This window comes from Telmatherina bonti (genome assembly GCF_933228915.1).
Source record: "Telmatherina bonti genome assembly, chromosome: 9".
In the NCBI taxonomy this organism is placed as follows: domain Eukaryota; kingdom Metazoa; phylum Chordata; class Actinopteri; order Atheriniformes; family Telmatherinidae; genus Telmatherina; species Telmatherina bonti.
This window is the reverse complement of record NC_136627.1, coordinates 23,575,053-23,593,009: the sequence shown is the minus strand read 5'-3', so window position 1 is coordinate 23,593,009 and position 17,957 is coordinate 23,575,053. Positions and strand designations below refer to the sequence as shown.

Here is a 17,957-nt window from a genome sequence, read left to right as displayed (position 1 = left end):
TTTTTCCCAACATTATATTAAAGCAATATCTGTCACTCAGGGTCTCTGTGCTGGATAGGAAGCTTTGAAAAAAACACGACAAAAGTGTATGTGTGTGTGTGTGTGTGTGTGTGTGTGTGTGTGTGTGTGTGGGTGGGTGTCTGTGTGTGGAGGCGAGGGGGTGGGGGGGGGTGAATTCCTTCTTACCTCACTGACTGACAGTTGTTTTCCCTTGCAGAAAGAAGACAAATTATTCTAGATGCGCCTCTCGTAATTTCTGTTCACATGTACTGATAACGGTGCCCCAGCACTGCTCTGATATGGACCCGACATGGACTTAATTAAAGACGTGATGGATTTATGAATATAGTTACCAGGAAAACAAAATTACACTAAGCTGACAACGGAAAGATTAAATTTTTTTTTAACACTCCTCTGTCTGAGTGAAACTGAAGTGGTCTATGACAGTACAGCGGCAAAGACTTGTTTTCCTTTCTGTGATGGGTATGCTTCAGTCAATTCAGGTGAAAATTCACCTTTTTTTCTCCTATATTATGGCCATCATCTTTGCCAAATTTTCTCCGACACTGTTTGCATCTGTTTGCTTTTATCGCTGTCAAATGTTGAGAGTTATATATGGAACACACTTTTTCAGGCTATTAGCTTTGCAATGTCAAGTAAGAAAAAAACCTACCACTCAGTAAGCAAAATAATTGGAGTCGAGCCTTGTCACAGAAACCAGAATTTAAGATTCTGTTTTGCTTCATTTAATTTATGGGAAAGACTGCTGAGTGCTTTCTGCTAAAAGCTCTGGCTTGCTTTATCTTCAGTTATTGAAGGATGTTTTTTTTTTTTTTATAAATTAAGATATTTCTCTCTCATGTTTTGTACCAAATGCGTTCAACAGTACAAGTTTATGAGACATAAGAACATTAGAAAGCAGCATACTCACCAGCCTAAAGAATATTTATGGGTAAGGTTCATAAAATTAGTCAATTTGTTTGGGATTATTTGTACTTGGTGCAGATAATTAACACATCAACCTGAGCTTGTTGCTTATTGATTTGTTAATATGATTCTGCTTCTTTTCCTACTTCTATTGTCAAGTTTAAAAAAAAAAAAAAAAATGTGGATTTGCCCAAAAATTGCCAGGCCAGAAGACAATTACTCCAGAGTTGCAAAAGCAGAATTTAAGAGTGAATTCAGTTTGACAGTGTGGAAAAATGGGAATTGTCTAAATGTTATGAAATGGTGTTGAGGGAGGGAAAGAACATATCTTCTGTACCTAATTTATACAAAAGCTTCTTAAAAATATATAATTAAAATTATTCTTTTGAAATACTTATTGCATCTGAACTGTTAACTTTGGATTTTACTAAACATGTGAAGTTTCCAGACAAGCACTGTAATTTCTTTGTACTGTAGCCAGTTTATGGTCCTTTAATTGCTTCAAAGAACATACTTTAAATGATTAACAATGCTTTTTCCTCAGCTAATTGCTACAAATGCTTTCAGATGTTTTCTTTTTTTTTATTATTATCATTATTATTGATCTATTGAGAAATAGACCGGAGATCTACATGACCACACTTTTGCATTTGTGATGGCAGGTGATATAACAAGTAGAGCCTGTGTACAAATGCTTGGGGACCTGATCCAAAAGGGGGCCTCAAAGGGCCCCTCTCATTTACAATATAAGTAAACTGTGCTCTGCATACTGGAAATGTAGCTGTCGATTCTTACAGTCCACTCCCAACAAGCCTGCCAAGTATGGCTTAAAAATAAATGCATAAAATATGTAAGTGTACACTGAAAAGCCACCTGGAGGTGCATAACATCACATGTGACAACTTCTTTGCATCCTGCTGCCTTGGACATGAACTTCAAAAGAGAAAGCTATATGTTTGTTAACAGTCAGAAAAAATAAGCCAGAACTTGCAAGAATTACCTCTGTAGAAAACACAGTTACTGTCTGTCCATCATCTGGAGGAGATTGAAAATGTTCTAACTGAGAAAAAAATAGAGAAAATGGGGCAAGTTTAAAACAAAATTAGTTATTAAAAATGGTGTTGTGGTTAAAAAATTGTAATGAATGTCTCTTTTCTAAATGTTTACATAATTTGAAAAAGTTGTTATTGATTGAACTAGATTTTTTTTAATGTTGTGAGAAGTATTACACAGTGTGGGTCAAAATGACCCGCAACATAATCAATGTGATTTTTTTTTTCCCAACATAATACAAGGTTTAATAACATTCTATACTCCACCTAATTTTTCTCAGCCATACATACCTACAGTAGAGTAACAGATTCAGTCCAAAGTCATGAAAAAATTTGCTGGCCAGTATTAGTCTTTTAGGTTGTGACTGTGCCTACAGTAATGTGTGTAGTGCGCATAATGACGAAATGATGAGTCTGAGAATTTCAGTCCAAACAGGAAGGCACCCCAGCTACAGGTTGGTGTGGATCATAAATGAGCAGAGCACAGTAGGTGTTGCTTGTGCCTCTAAAAAACATACTATGAGAAAACCTGCAAAACAGAAAGAAAACACCTGCAAAAGAAGAAACAAAGTAAAAATGGACAACTGCTAGTGAAACCATCAATACCATGGAAATATTTGTGCTGGATGACTGAATTCAAACTCTGGTCGACAGAGGTTTGCTGCACTTCATCAGCATTTTCTTCCTCCCCGCACAAAACTTTTATATATATATATATATTTTTTTTTTTTTTTTTTAAGATCTTCCCCCATGTGGGCAGGAAACAATGAATCATACTCTGCCTTCCTTCAACTTGGGTCGAATGTGGAACTGCCGCGTTGAGCCACACATTTGTTTTTCCATCTTACACATGACTACATCATGGAGCAGACAGCACATGTGGCTTGACCAACGTTTAGAACTAATGACTCCTATAGAGGAGTTTTGAAAATAAATATGATTCAGTAAAAGTACAAAGCTGAAGAATTAGTGTGGATATAAACTTCGATTGGATCTTTATTTTATGAAATAGTAAAAAATGATTAAATAAAATGAACAATGTTCCATTTGGACAAGAATATTTTTACATGATGAATGTAAAAATCCTGTCAATTCTATCTTATCATCAGTGCATCTTTATCAATGTGTGATTATAAGCTATAACATCATCCACGGTGTGATTATTTTTGTTAAATTATGCCAGTTTTTTTTTAATCACAAGTGCTGCACCAAGACACAAGCAGGTAAAATACCTGTGTAAGCCAAAGCAAGTCTTGCCTGATGGGACATGCTCAAACACAAGAGCAATAAAAACTTGCTGCGCTTGAAACACAATCCTCTGCTCAAACATCCCCTTTAAGAGACAGAACTACTGTTAGACATAAGTTAAACATATTACCCTCAATGTGTTCACATTTTAAGGTAGTAGTATCAGAATTTCAAAAGTAACAGCTAGCTACTTTAGAAATTCCTCATTTCAACTTTCATATAATTTCACATTTTTAAATGGTTGCTTTAAAACCTCAATGTCCCTGAGAGTCTTTAAGTTTATGATTGCATGTATGGGGTGTAAAACCACAGACCATTTTGGAGAAACAACAGTAGCACTGAAACGGTCTTACTTTGCTGTGGTTCACTGTTCGCTTAAATAAAAAGTTCAAATTTGGTAACAAGCTTCACTAGAAAATGAATGATAAGAAAAAAATCAATAGTTTTGCTCTGTTTTTACCTGCATGCAGGCTGTAGTGTAAACGGCTTACCTTTATATTTCACATTGTTAGAAACCATAAAACATGTGTAATGCTGTCTGCCCACAAAGTTACAGTAAATCTCATGTGGGGTTGTTTTTCTGTCTTTCACAGCATTAACATGCACTTTATCTACCCCATTACCGTTTCCTCTTGGTCCACACCTCACTACTTCCTGTATTACAAGCGTGCAAACCTTCTCTCCTCCTACTACACATATTTCTTCCCCTTTCTGGACTGCACAGGCAGTTCTGCTGTTACTGTCAGCTGGAAACCATCTCCACCCCAACAAAATGATCTCATAAGGTAGAAATCCTTGCTGTATCCAGATTCTACTAAATGCAGTTATCTTTACTGGGCAATCATTTAAAATGGTTGTTTCTCTGCTTGTCAGCAGCTCTGAGGACTCTTTCCTGAAGTGTGTTTTCTGATCTGAATGATCTGCCTGAACTGAAGCTGAAGAAAACTGAAAATCTTTGCCTCTTGGACTTTTTCCTTTTTCTTTGGCAACAAAAGACTCATCAAAACGAACAGGTAAGGTCATTTTTAGTTGACATTATCTAAAGTTATATTGTTTTTACTTCACACAAGACTTCCAAAAAAAAAAGTGAAAACAAAGTAAAAAATGTGAGGTAATGTTTATCACATTTCACTTTGCTTTTTAAAGCAAACACCAGTAGCTTTTATTTCAAACCGTAAGTAGGTTACTGCCAATGGAAGCACATCATACTTGAGATTGTTTGAGTGAATGTTTAAGAATAATTAGGTTGAAACGTTGATTCTCTACATTGTTGAATCTTAGATGCTCTCCCAGTGATGACAGCTATAGCAAGTTAGAGAAAAGAAAGCGGCTTGACAAGGAGTGTTTGTAGAAATTTAAAGTTGGATTACAGCAGTTTTAAACACTGTCCTGGTATTAGAGAGGTAAGGTTAAAACATTAGCTTCAACATTTTTTGAATTAGTAAGGAACAGAAAATTGGCATGAACGCGTCAGAGAGGAGAAGCTACAGGCAGTACAAACACTATCTATGTTTGCATATATCATAAACAAATACATAGTTGGCACTGTCAGGCCAAAATTAAGCCTGAACTGGTCCAGTCAAGATTAAGAATAAACTGAGTTACAGACAGTTACAAGCGGGGAATCCCAAAGTGGTATTCGTCATATAATACAGACTAATAATGACACAACCTGTGAAGGTTTACAGAAAGTGTCTGATGGAGGAATTACCAAAAGTTTCCAGTTTCATTGTAGTTCCCTAATGCAAATTTCCTATTTCTTATGAATAAATAATGAATAATCCATAACATGAAACCCACCATAAAAAACACCACTACACAGATGCCCACATGCAAAGCTCCACATTATCGTTCACTTCAAGTGGTCTGACTTCAGATGGCTCCCTTCTTATTGAGTTTTCCCAATGTTAATTACATTTAGATGCTTCCTGAGCCCGTAAACATATGGTGCTGAGCCAGATGGAGCCCCCAATAGACAGGAGACATTTGAATAATACCACAGAGATCCACACTTTAGATTTTATTATTCTGAAAACTAAAATGAAACCTTCATTTTAAAACACATGAAACAAAATCACTATAAAATTCTATCATTGCTTAAACGATTAACACTAAAAGAAGACTTCCCATAGCAATTTACCTTATTGTGGTTAATATTTGCTGTTTTAAGCTGAATTTTTTTATGCATTCTTGTGCTATTTTAAGAGTGGAAAATTTTGCCAAGGAGTCAAAAAACAATAATGTTTCTACTAAACATGTACATCAGCAGTTACCATCTCAAGAGGTGACATTTGCCTGTCTGTCTGCCTGTCCATCTCTTGAAACACTGGGCAATAACTTCCCCTTGTAATCTGTTGACACATCAAAAATCAGCAAGAGAATAATTCATAATGTGCTAGATGCTTACATTACTCATTTTCAAACCACTGTTAACACCCACACCTTACTAGTGTGACAGCTATCATATTAAATTGAAACTATACAGGAAATCAAATTATCAGGTTGTCAGTGTCAGTATAAATTTAAATCTGGGTTTGTCTAAATCAGAGGTTTCCAACTCCAGTTCTAGTGACCTACCATCCTGCAGGTCTTAGTGTTTCCCTGGTACAACACGGTTGATTCAAAGGAAAGGACTCTCCAAAAACTTATCTTCTGCACCTGCCCAATGAGCCATTGATTTGGGTCAAACCCTAAAACCTGCAGGATGGTAGCTCACAAGGAGTGGAATTAGAGACCCCTGGTCTAAATGGTCCCTTTAGTGATTGTGAGCATAAATGGTTCTTTGTTTATCTGTGTTGTCTTTGGGATGGACTAGTGACCTGTCCAGGCCGCTCTCCCAGTGACTGCTGGGATAAGCACCAGCTTTCCATGACCCTGAATTGGACTGTATTTGGAGCAGTTAAGAAAGTGGATGGATGAATGGATGTATGGATGTTGATTTTTTCTACCTTGTACCGTCAGTGAGCTTGAGGGTTAGCATAATGTAATTCAGAGTTACATAGCATCACATTTGGATACATCAGCATAACCAAATGATTTGTTTTTTCCTCTTAAACTTGGTTCACTCTAAAAATAAGATGGGACATATTGAAATATCAGAGACATGTATTCCAAATTCTGGTGGGTGTAATTTAATGTCATGTTGCTGTTCCACAAAAAATGTCAATCACAGTACATCATTTAATTTAGCTCTTTTGCTCCTTTTTCAGGTAAATTTCTAACAAGAAAAGTGAAAGAAGACTGAGAGACAATGAATAACACATCCGACTTGGTGGGAACTGAAAATTGTGTTGGAACTGAAGCAAGTGCCATCACCGACATTCTGATGTCTTTATACATCTTTAATTTTATCTTTGGTTTAATCTTCAACGTGCTGACGATTTTCCCCATTTTGAAACAAGTCAAGCAGAAAAATATCCTGGGGATTTTCTTGCTCAGCTTGTCTATCTCTGACTTGCTTTTCATTGCCACCTTGCCTCTTTGGATTAATTACTACCATCATGACCACAAGTGGGTGCTAAGTGTGAATTCCTGCAACGTAATTGGCTTCTTTTACTACTCCAACATGTATATCAGCATCTACTTACTCTGCTGTATCTCTGTGGACCGCTGCCTGGTGGTCTGCTACCCACTGCGCTTCAGAACGAACCGTACACCCGTCTACGCCTGGTTCCAGTGTGGAATTGTTTATGTTGCAGTGACAGTGTTGCACATCTTTGTGCTGGTCTATGACAATCATGCAGATGCACATGATGAAAAAAAAGGTGCTTGCTATGAGACGTACCCTATGACGAAACATGTGGCCAAATTTAATCTCCTCAGAGTAGTTTTTGGTTTTCTGCTGCCCCTGCTAGTTTTGGCAGTAAGCTACTGGAAGATAATGACCACTGTGGGACAAAGTCCTGGCCTGAATGCCCAGGCGAAAAGGAAGGTTCGCCTCCTCTCTTATGGGGTGATAATCATCTTCTCCTTTTGCTTTGCTCCATATCACATTCTTTTACTTGCTCGCTCAGTCGTCTTCTTCAACAATGATGACCACACATCAAAAGGAAGTTACTGCGGATTTGAACGAAAAATACACTTCACGTTTACATTCACACTGGCACTGTCCAGTGTGAACTGTGTTGTGGACCCTGTTCTGTATGTGTTGGTCACAAATGGAATTAAAGAGAAACTCCAGTATTGCTGGAGATCGTGTGGACGGAAACCAACAGAGGGCTCTACTGTACCTGCACAACATGGAGAAAAGCAATTTAGTAGCCTAATATGATAGTGACAGATAAACGGATAAGGTTGTAAATCCTGAACATACACAGATATAGTATGTATGTATGTATATATATATATATATATATATATATATATATATATATATATATATATATATATATATATATATATATATATATATATATATATATATATATACATATATAATATATTAAACATTACATTACTGCCATCACTATTTATCAGTATTTGCAGATTTTACAACTGCTGATGCTTTTCTATTTTGTTAAATTTTCAACTGTGTCAAATGAAAGGCTCAGCAGGTATTACTATTTGGCATTTCAGTGGAGGTAAAGGAAGGAAGTCAGCCCAGTTACCTGCTTAAGAGCTTGTGGAGCAAACCATATTAATGAGGAAGGGGAATTAGCTGAGATAAATGAAACGTTTATGCTTATGTTTATGCTGCAAAGTTTGTTGCTGAATTATTTATATGCATGTATGTATATGTATGTGTAAATATTCATTTTTTGTTTTGTTTTGCAGTTGATATGTTGGAGTTTTGGTATTGTACCTGTACCTGTATTGGAGGGTATAGAAGCCTGCATTGCCCTTTGAAATGTGTTGACGATTGGTGTCAAAATGGTGAATAAAGCTTGCTAATCATGTTTGACTGACAGTCTCACTCCTCCTAGTATAATTTGTGTCTGACCGGTGACCAATCAACCAAATTTAAGAACTTAATTTTCTAGAGATAGCAACGTGTCAGAAAAAGTTGAGATTCTGTAAATATGATGCAAGTTCCAAAAAACAAAAACGAAATAGAGAAGAAAGAAAAGAGACAGAAAGAAATATAGCATATCAACAACATTGCAGTTGTTCTTCTTTCTGATATTTATACATTGACTTCATTTTCTTAGCGTTTTCTATTAAGTCAATACATAACCAGGAGAGAACTTGATGTTTTAACATTAAAATGCTGTTTTTGTCCACACTGTCCTTTATATGGTTTTTAAATTGTAGATGAAAAATGTAACATCGCCTTTTTCTAAAATGATGTTATTGAAGTTTTTTTGCGTGATGCCTATTGGTGGAAATGGGATTGCATCTTTTTGCTGAACTCAACTTGAACAATATCTGCAGTAAAGCCACCTGCATCCAGGTATTTTAGGAAAACATATTAAAGCAAATATATATAATTACTGTATATTACTGTGAGACATCACATGTTGATGTACACCAGAAAAAATGGAATAAAATAATAACAAAGCTCATTTCAATAACACTTATGTGTTCTTGTTGTTAATAAGTAGTTTTCCCATCCACGTCCTAATACTCTTGTAAAATCTACTGAAAAAATGCGGTACATAGAAACAGCAGTGGGCCATATAAGACATGTAATCTTCTGAACTTTGCCGATTCAATTCAGACAAGTAATGTTCCAGCAGGCTTTTAAACCACTGTGTCCATTGTGTACTAAAAGCACTAAAAAAGGTATTTACCATTGTATTTTATCCTGAGACTAATTATTTTTATGTTATTTTCCCCTAAAAATGATAATTGTTCTAAAAGTAAAGGGCCATCAGGGAAGATGAACTATTTAATACAATATTTTTTATAATACAAGTACCTGCAATACAATATAAGTACACCAAGTTGAGGTGTATAATTCTTGAGTAGAGCAATATTTTGTGTAAATATGTTGCAAAAAGAGAGCCAGTCACAAATGTGTTGCTATTTGCATTACATAAGCATTTTCCCATTGCTTCTCTTTGTCACATCACAAGCATTGTCCATCTTATCCCTTATTGTTTTGGCGATACTTCAGCTAGATTTACATGATATGGGCTTGATACCAACTTTGGCATAGTTGCCCTTCCATGTTGCTTGTTCAAATGAGACACTTACCAAGCCTTAGAATCAGTAAAAACAGGATATTCAACAATGAATGTTCCTTGTTTTATGTGTTTGCAAAAACAAAAAGTTAATATATAAGTCTGGGGACTGTTCTAAATTTTTTTCACTACAATACCCTTAAAAACATAAAACTGATGCAAATAGATCAGGAACAGTCAGTAAATGTGTTTTGCATCAACATTTAAAGATATTTCATGCATTTCAGTCTGAAGAAATTAAATCTCCTTCCAGTCATTCTGGACCATTAGGTCCGAAATATTAGCAGTCCACTTTCTCCAAATGCACCTTCTAATGAGCCAGCTTAGGTTGCAGCTGGGCTCCAACAGAATCAATATGGTATGGTTTCATTGATTGGCTGTTATGACTCATAGACCTGTAATAATAGTGTGGATATAAATGCACTGCACTGACAAGCTGTTCTTAAACAGTATTTTTAGCACTCAGCTGAGTGCCAGGACTCAGAACATATTTTTCTCTCTCCCACAACTTCAAGAGAGGATAAAAAACAGTGCTTGTGGTTTGTAGTTTCACAGTATGTGAATGTAGATCTAAAATAGTGAGCTTTGGTGAATAATTAGCTCAAATGTGTCTGCATATAAAGGGTAAATAACAAGTGAGTAAAATAAAATAATCAGAGACATTTCCATTCCCTCATGTGAAGTGTAACATTAAAGCTTTTGTGTGTTTTACTGTAGACAAGGACAAAGCACTTCCCACAAAGAAATGCGTCTCAGCCTCCTAAACAATAATTATACTATGTGTTCATATACAAGACATAATGACAGAAAACACTGCACACAGTTTTAATTGTCAGACAAAACACACAATTAGAAACTGAACAATCACTTATCACATATTCTGTCTACATTTGAAGTTTTCTGTGAACAGCTGAGCTTCTAAATTGTGAAAGACATGTTACAATTGATATTATCATAATACAACAAATTATACATTTCCTCTTTTTTCACAGCTTAATTACAGACATGAATTCTAAAAGCTCACAATAACTGTCAGCCAGAGTTCAAGTGTTTGACATTTCCCCCATCTATCAAAAGCCACTTAACAACTCAGGACATTTGATTATTCCTGCTTTAACTATCCCAAGGCAATACTTCATTTCGAGTCTTGATGGTAATTGGATGGGTCAAATTACTATAATTAATTGCATGATTTATACTTTTTTTCCTTTTTTTTTTTTTTTTTTTAAACATTTTCTTTGGTGCATGAAGTTTGTGCAACAATCTTCATTGTAAAGAGCCTTAAATTTCTCCATAGCAGTTATTTTCCATTATTCATGGCCCTTCTGTGTGAGTGTGAACAAGATTGTCTCCATCCATTGTTATATTGTAATTCGAGACTGAGGAAGTGATGTACAAGTCATGCAAATAACGAAGGAGGTTGTGAAATGGTTGTTGCTTTTTTAATGGACTTCACACTTAGGACTTCATTAGTTAGACATCTGTCCGCTAGCACTGAAGCATTACTTCTAGGCAATGCTGACTGTGAGAGGCAGAGAGATGAAACATTTTATCTGTCATTTTACACCCACTGTGCAATAATTTGTCTTTGATTACGCCGCTTGAGATGCTTGTCCTTCACTCGCTTTGCAGCTTTGAAGAGGAGTGAAACAAAGCTGCAGCAGACAACTTTCTAAACTGTTATCATTTACTGTTTTTACAGACTTTGGCTGTATAACTGAAATCATTTGAGTTGCCACTTTTTTATTTTATAACAATGATGTCCTCTCTGGTATCTGTTTGCAGCATTGTTTGGAGAGCTAATTTACCCCTGCTATCACTCAAACTTAATTACACTTTACATGCAATATTCTGTTATGTGAAACAAACAATATATTAGATTTAAACTGGTCACAAATTTCAGCAGAGAATTCTTAGTATTTACTGCTGCTTATTTAAACATAGAAAGTGATTGTCAAAAAGTCTTTTAGATTTTAGGCAATATTTAAAGGGCTTTCAAGAAGACATAAACAACAAAAATATAACTTGTTTCTGGTCTTGAGAAGAAATATTTCAATTTCTCAAGTTATAACAACTCAAAAACAACACAACTCGATCACAGTTTCTTGGCACCTCCTTGAGAAACATCATGAAATTAAGAAAAAGTGGTGGGAGTTCAGTAGGATTTGAGAAAACAAATAGATCCCATCACAATGAGAATCTGAAGACAGTTGCACAGCTGTGATGGGAGTCTGCATCACTGAAACTGGAGATGTTTGATACATATTCTACAAGAAGTACAATAGATACTCTATCGAAAACAGTCTTATGAAATTCTTACACAGACAGTATATTTCTTCATTATGATAACTTATATTAAAAAGTCAAGTTTATATACATTAGTATATATATACATATAATATACATATATATACACACACACATATATATATATATATATATATATATATATATATATATATATATATATATATATAAGTGTGTGTGTGTGTGTGTGTGTGTGTATGTGTGTGTAAAAGCAACTTTCCTGGAGCCTTTGGTTAACAATAGCATGCATTAAAAGCAGTTTCTAATCAACACCACAATGCTTTCATCGAGTCAGTGTGTGATAGAGGAGTTGCTATGTGATTTGGAATGTAATATTTATACGCTCTGGGTGATTTTTTTTTCTTACTATCCTTGGTGCATATTTAAGCAACCTGGCTGTTTTATTACATGACTCGCTCAGAGATTGTTACAAACAAAACAAAACAAAAAAAAAAAAAACAACAAAAATGAATCATTACTGACTCCACTTTCCACTTAAATCACAGCAGAGAAAGTCGTCAGGCTGTTTTTAAATACTGATTGGCTGTGACCATGGCTTGATTTATTGGCTGGCTTTGCTTTTGGTACTTTGTCGATCTGATTGGTAGAAATTAGTCTGAATATTTAGATGAAAACTCAAACGTATAAATTGCATAAATAGCACAACTGGCCCAAATTCAAAATGCCTTGAGCTGAATCCTTACTCTGATTAAATAACCGAGAAAAGCCAATACATACCTGCTGCTGGACAACAAACAAAAGACTTTCATGATTATTAAAATTTGCCATCACCAGTATTGGCAGGAGACCTGGGATGCAATAAACTAAAGCAACACAGGATTTTTTTTTGGTTTTGGCAAGAGCTTTGCCAAACAAATAATGTTTTGGCATTGAATTATGCACTAATTGTGCTTCTTGATGGACAATTACACATATTATTGTGTGTAATGTTTTGTTAACAAATAAATTAGCCTAATTATGAGCTCCTCAGAAAACTGCGTCTGGATGACTAAGTGATCAAAATTAATTCAGATTACATGAAATTTTGATCACATTAGCCAGTTCCCTGCAGTCTAAAATTGACTTGATACACACGCTTTGAAAACCTTAATCATACTTGATGAAACTCGACAGGAATTATGTCAACACAGAGATGCTTATGAGTGACTGTCTTGTGCTCTTGTGGCCTGAATATTAATTTGATCATTGTTCCAGTCTTATTTTCCAGACAAATCCACAGTGCTGACTGTAGCATCTTTATAAATTAATTTCAGATTAGAGTTTAAATAATGACGGTTTCATATAAGCATCATATTTCATCTGCCAGTGCTCGCCATATTGAAGATGATGGTCTTTCCAGGCTTTAACTACATGTACAAACACAAACATAAATGTTCATGTGCACAGATGTGATTGTGGAGCTTCCAGAAATCCTAAAGTCTATGTGCACCAGTTAGCCAGTTTATTCTTTACAATGCACAAACAGAAAGTCACATGTCCTTTATTCACAGTTCTTCTTCTTGGTGGGCTGTCTGTATGGTTTTCCTTATTAAGTCAGGTCTCAGAAGTTAAGTTGTTTACTGCAAGTATAATCAGGTTTTTAAACCAGTGTAGCCACCCCTTGTCTCCCTAGCATGTGTTTTCTGCCTGGCCACAACAGCCTCAGGGCTGGTTGATGCATCTGCTAAGCTTTGTAAACCGGCAGGATCTGCCTAATGTTGATGCCAACATGCCTGACATCTAAGAACAAAACAGGATTCAAACTGATAATCTTTCTTCCTTTTCATAAACATACTATTTCATACTGTCTGGACTCTCGCTGCTTCTTTGCCTGTTTGTACTATCAGGAGGCTCTATTGAGATCTGTAGATCTGGTGAGGAGCATGAAAGGACCACATGTTGTCCAAGAAAGGAAACACTGGAAAGGCATGGTAAAAGATAACTTGAATTAATATTTATCAGCAATGTTGAATTCTGCCTTAGACTTTGAATATTAACATTGGTATTTGGATGGAGACAACAGCTTGAGGGTAATGTCATGCTCTGCATTTCAGGTGTTTCCGTAGAAGCTGCACCAAAATATCAGCTTCTAGATATTGTCTGGTCCGTTGTTCTCTTCTGGCGATTGCGGCATGGACAGAGGTAGCCTTTCAGATGCATGCGCACCTTGCTGTGCAGTGAGGCATAGATGAAGGGATTGTAACAAGCAGAGCTCATAGCCACTAAATGACAGCAAACTTGTAAGACATTTATGTAGCGCTTCCCTATGATGAGGAAGTCTGAGTCCAGGTCCAGCAAAAGGTTCAGTACCTACACAACAAGATGAAAAAAGTTCAAACTTAAATTAATCTAAGGTTGCAGAAGTTCTTAAAAATGTTTAGTATATGTTTGGAAATTTCATGTTTTTCTATCAAAAACCAGTTCGACTTTACAAAACACCAGCACATGAAGTTGCATTTCAGCAAAACACTCATTGCTGGGGTTCTGTTTGTTTGAGTGCTAATGTTAATACTTTAAATAAAAAATAAAGCTCTAAAATGCAACTACAATGGAATGTATATCACCACATTTTAGACATGGTAGTTGTAATTGATAAAATCTGATTATCTTATGTTCACCAATGTGAATACCCCGTGGCACATAAACAACCTTACCTACTAAGGTTTGGTTTTTGGCATGCAACACTTTCAGTTATGAAATGAAACCACCGCTGTTTATCTAAATGGGAATATAAAACCACTGGTACTCCTTGCAGTGTCCTTGCAATGCACCTCAATGTCAACTTTACCCTCTTCTTCAATCTCCTGATCTTTTAGATTTTTCATGGCTCATTAAGAAAATTATGTTTGTTGTAGAGAGCTTTGTATTTGATGATGTGGCTCCATAATAAATGATGCATGAAATCCAATCTTCCCACAGGCAGTAAAAGCTTCACTTCATGCCTTTTTAGTGCTATTAAGTTAATAATTTCCCAGAAGATTAAGAAAGAAAAAATGAATACTTTCTTTGAAGACTGTTCTAAACTTTCACTGAGCAGTTTAGGTGGTTAAAAAGGACATGCAAAGTAATTTAGCTTAGACTTGCTTGTTTTTTAGCTTTAATTTTGTAAAACAATCACCTGGAGAGGGAGCCAGCACAGAGCGAATGCCAGGACCGAGGCCACCAGAAGAGAGAAGGTCTTCTTCCTTCTTTGACTCCAGCGTTGCTGACTATTGGATGGTTCCCCAGGCACTGAATAACGTTTTAGACTGACAGTTATGGCACAGTAGGATATGCTGACTGACAACAGTGGGATCATGTAGGAGGTTATTAATATGAAGCAGGAGTAAATCAGTCGCAGGTTGCCATTATCAGGCCAAAATTCCTCACACACCACCAGGTCAATGCCGCTGGGCTGTAGGTCCAAGTAGCGTGTATAGAAAGATGGAGGCGCAGCAAGGACCAGTGATAAGATCCAGACGCCCAGTATCACTGCACCACAACCCCACACAGAGATCCTTTTCCGTACTGGATGAGCTGAGACAAGAAAAATACAAAAATAATAGACAAACATATTAGTAACCCCACTTCCCTCCTAATACACAGACACACACACATGCATGCACTCACACACACACATACCCTTCCCTCTTCTAATCATGTTAAAATTACATAGCATTGCATAGAGGTGTGGTTACAACAGTTATTAAATTGATCTGAAAAGTTAATTATCTTTGTCAAACCAGACCAGTCTGCGATCCTTTCTGCCCAAAACATCTCATTAACCAAATGAGCTAAGAAAAATTACACGCTGTAATTACTAGGGTTTGAATGACATTTTCAAATCGTCAGCAATTCGTTGAAAATAATAAGTTGACAATATCTTATTGCCGTTACCCACGACAATGTAGCGGTCCACAGCAATGGCAGTGAGTGAAAGCACTGAGGCAAACACCGTGGCACATTGCAGCAAGGGGACCAAGTGGCAAAGAGCTCTTCCGAAAGACCACCCATGGCTGTCGAAGGCATAAGAAACAGTCAGTGGAACACAACTCAAACACATCAGCAGGTCGCCGGCTGCTAAATTTCCAATGAAAAAGTTGGTGACATTGTGGAGTTTCTTGTCAGTCAATATGCAAGCCAACAGGAAAGAGTTTCCAACTCCAGCCACTATAACCACTAGACAGTAGAGGGGCAGGAAGAGAGGTTTGAACTGCAGAAGAAGCTCCGTGCCAATAAACATGTCCAAAGGGTCACTGTGGTTCAGTCCTTGACTTTTGCTGCCTTCTGGTCCTTCTGTTTCATGGTTGCTGTTATCATTCATGCTCAAATTTCCATCCATGAAGACATCCATGTTTTTGGAGGTGAACCTTTAAATGAAGCATAAGCAATTGTGAATCAACAAAAAATTTAAACAAAAGTAAGAAATCAGCCTGTGGTTTGGTTTTTCTTTTGAATGTCAAATTGACTGACTAAGAAATTATTCAACAGTTTCACTCACCATTGTTTCATATTAATGAAAGAAAAAATTAAACCTTTTTCAGAGACAAAAGTAAATCAAACTCAACAGTATAGCAACCAATTAAAATTTATATTTTAAAACACACATTCACATACAAAAAAAAGCTTGTAATCCAGAAACACAAGTAATATGTGTTCCATTTTGAGTTCCTTAAATACTGAAGCCGAAGTAAAACATCTTTATTAAGCTTGTCCACACAAGGTTAACTGATGTGCCTTTCCATCATCAAAAACATGATCAATAATCTGGTCTTTGCATAAACACAATCTCAGATGAGTGTATGCATGTGTCCCATGGGACATCGCGCTATGATAATAGCTGAAATGCCAAAGCAATATGTGAGGTATAAGTCACAGCAAGGGTAAATATCTGCATTGTGTTAATGTCTTAAGATATTTCTAATTTACCACAAAAAGAAAGTGTTTTTTGTATTCCTACTTTGAAATCATGTGTCATATTTTATCATTTTCTTTTTTGTATGGACCACTGCAGTGAGTAAATATGCCAAAATGGTACGCTCTGTCTCCTCTGAATGCATCAGAAATGCCTCATGCTGTGATATATTTTGATCTTACATGAATTCTTTTATTTTTGCTCTCAGTTCCAAATGTCATAAGGCACTTAGCTATGTGGGTCTGCTTCACTTTCATGCAAATTTTTATAGATTTACAGCTCATGATCACCATGCTAAATCCCATGTATATCATTGTCTTCACAGCTGTTACTGGCAGAAATGAATTTTTTCTGGGCATGTCTTTTGTATCTGTAAAAAATATGTTTGGGAATTAATTTTCTTGAGGAAGTGTTTAAACTAACATTTAAATCAGATTAAAACCTAAACTAAGTTGTAATTTGATTTCTCAAAACTCAATTGGTTCAATGACTTTTTAAAAGTGCTGCTTTCTCCTCAGAATTATATAATTTTTTAATCAAATTTGACCAGTTTTGTTGTTTGGTTGGAATTTGATTTTACCACCGACCAGCTGCATTCTCATGCTGCACAGGGCTACAATGGCTGCTCCCCATCACTGTGTGGCCTTTAAGTTTTGGCACGTAACAAAAGAGCAAACAGCTGTGATGGCTACAAAACAAATCACTGCCTGCACTTTAGATTGCTTTAGATTGTCTGTGAAGCTTTTTCATTAAAGTCAGCTTCTCTCATCTCAAATCAAAATCTGGACCTTTATCCATCAGTCAGTGTTTCCAATATATGGAAATAATTATTGCAGTAAGACCTCGTCTAGAACTCATAACATACACAAGACCCCATCCTTTTCAACCGTTATGTGAAAATACACATGAACTGTAATATTGCAGTACTGCCCTGGACATGTCCATGTTGTAGTGCCTGTGTAATTAAAGCACCGCAATTCTGAGATAGTTGTAGCACTCAGGGGACATGATGCAAACCTGTAACCGTGTCCTTTATCCAGTCTAGACAAAGTAATTATGAATATTTAGACACTAAAAAAACAACTGACATCTGAGTGGAAAAGTATAAGGTTCTCAGACAGCATCATATCAGGCGGTAATTACAATTTGTTCTGTTGTGTGTCTTTATGATACTACCTTCCACTTTCGCTTACCTTTTAAGCTATTATGAATAGAATTAGGAAATATCAGTGAAGTGACTTATTAACATATTGCAAAATACTGACATGCACTTTTCAAATTTAAAAGGAAATGTTTTATTCTATTTTGTTATATTCTATTTGTCATATTGCAAGTAATTTATGTAATGTCAAATATTGGGATATAATGATTTTGGAGCCTAAAGTATAATTTCCAATTCATAACCTT

General features: G+C 36.0%; 2 protein-coding genes across 2 annotated transcripts; one reads left to right on the top strand and one right to left on the bottom strand.

The window, feature by feature from the left end:
* Positions 1–6,477: 6,477 nt before the first annotated feature.
* Positions 6,478–7,497, top strand: gpr184 (G protein-coupled receptor 184; the record flags this gene model as incomplete). Its single annotated transcript, XM_079245963.1, has 1 exon — positions 6,478–7,497. The coding sequence occupies one exon, from the start codon at positions 6,478–6,480 to the stop codon at positions 7,495–7,497; it is 1,020 nt and encodes a 339-aa protein (XP_079102089.1).
* A 6,241-nt stretch (positions 7,498–13,738) lies between these two features.
* Positions 13,739–15,878, bottom strand: LOC306760169 (prolactin-releasing peptide receptor; the record flags this gene model as incomplete). The annotated part of the gene is made up of 3 exons (XM_079245962.1): positions 13,739–13,966; positions 14,775–15,172; positions 15,533–15,878. 3 exons carry the CDS (start codon positions 15,876–15,878, stop codon positions 13,739–13,741), a joined length of 972 nt encoding a protein of 323 aa, XP_079102088.1.
* Positions 15,879–17,957: the final 2,079 nt, after the last annotated feature.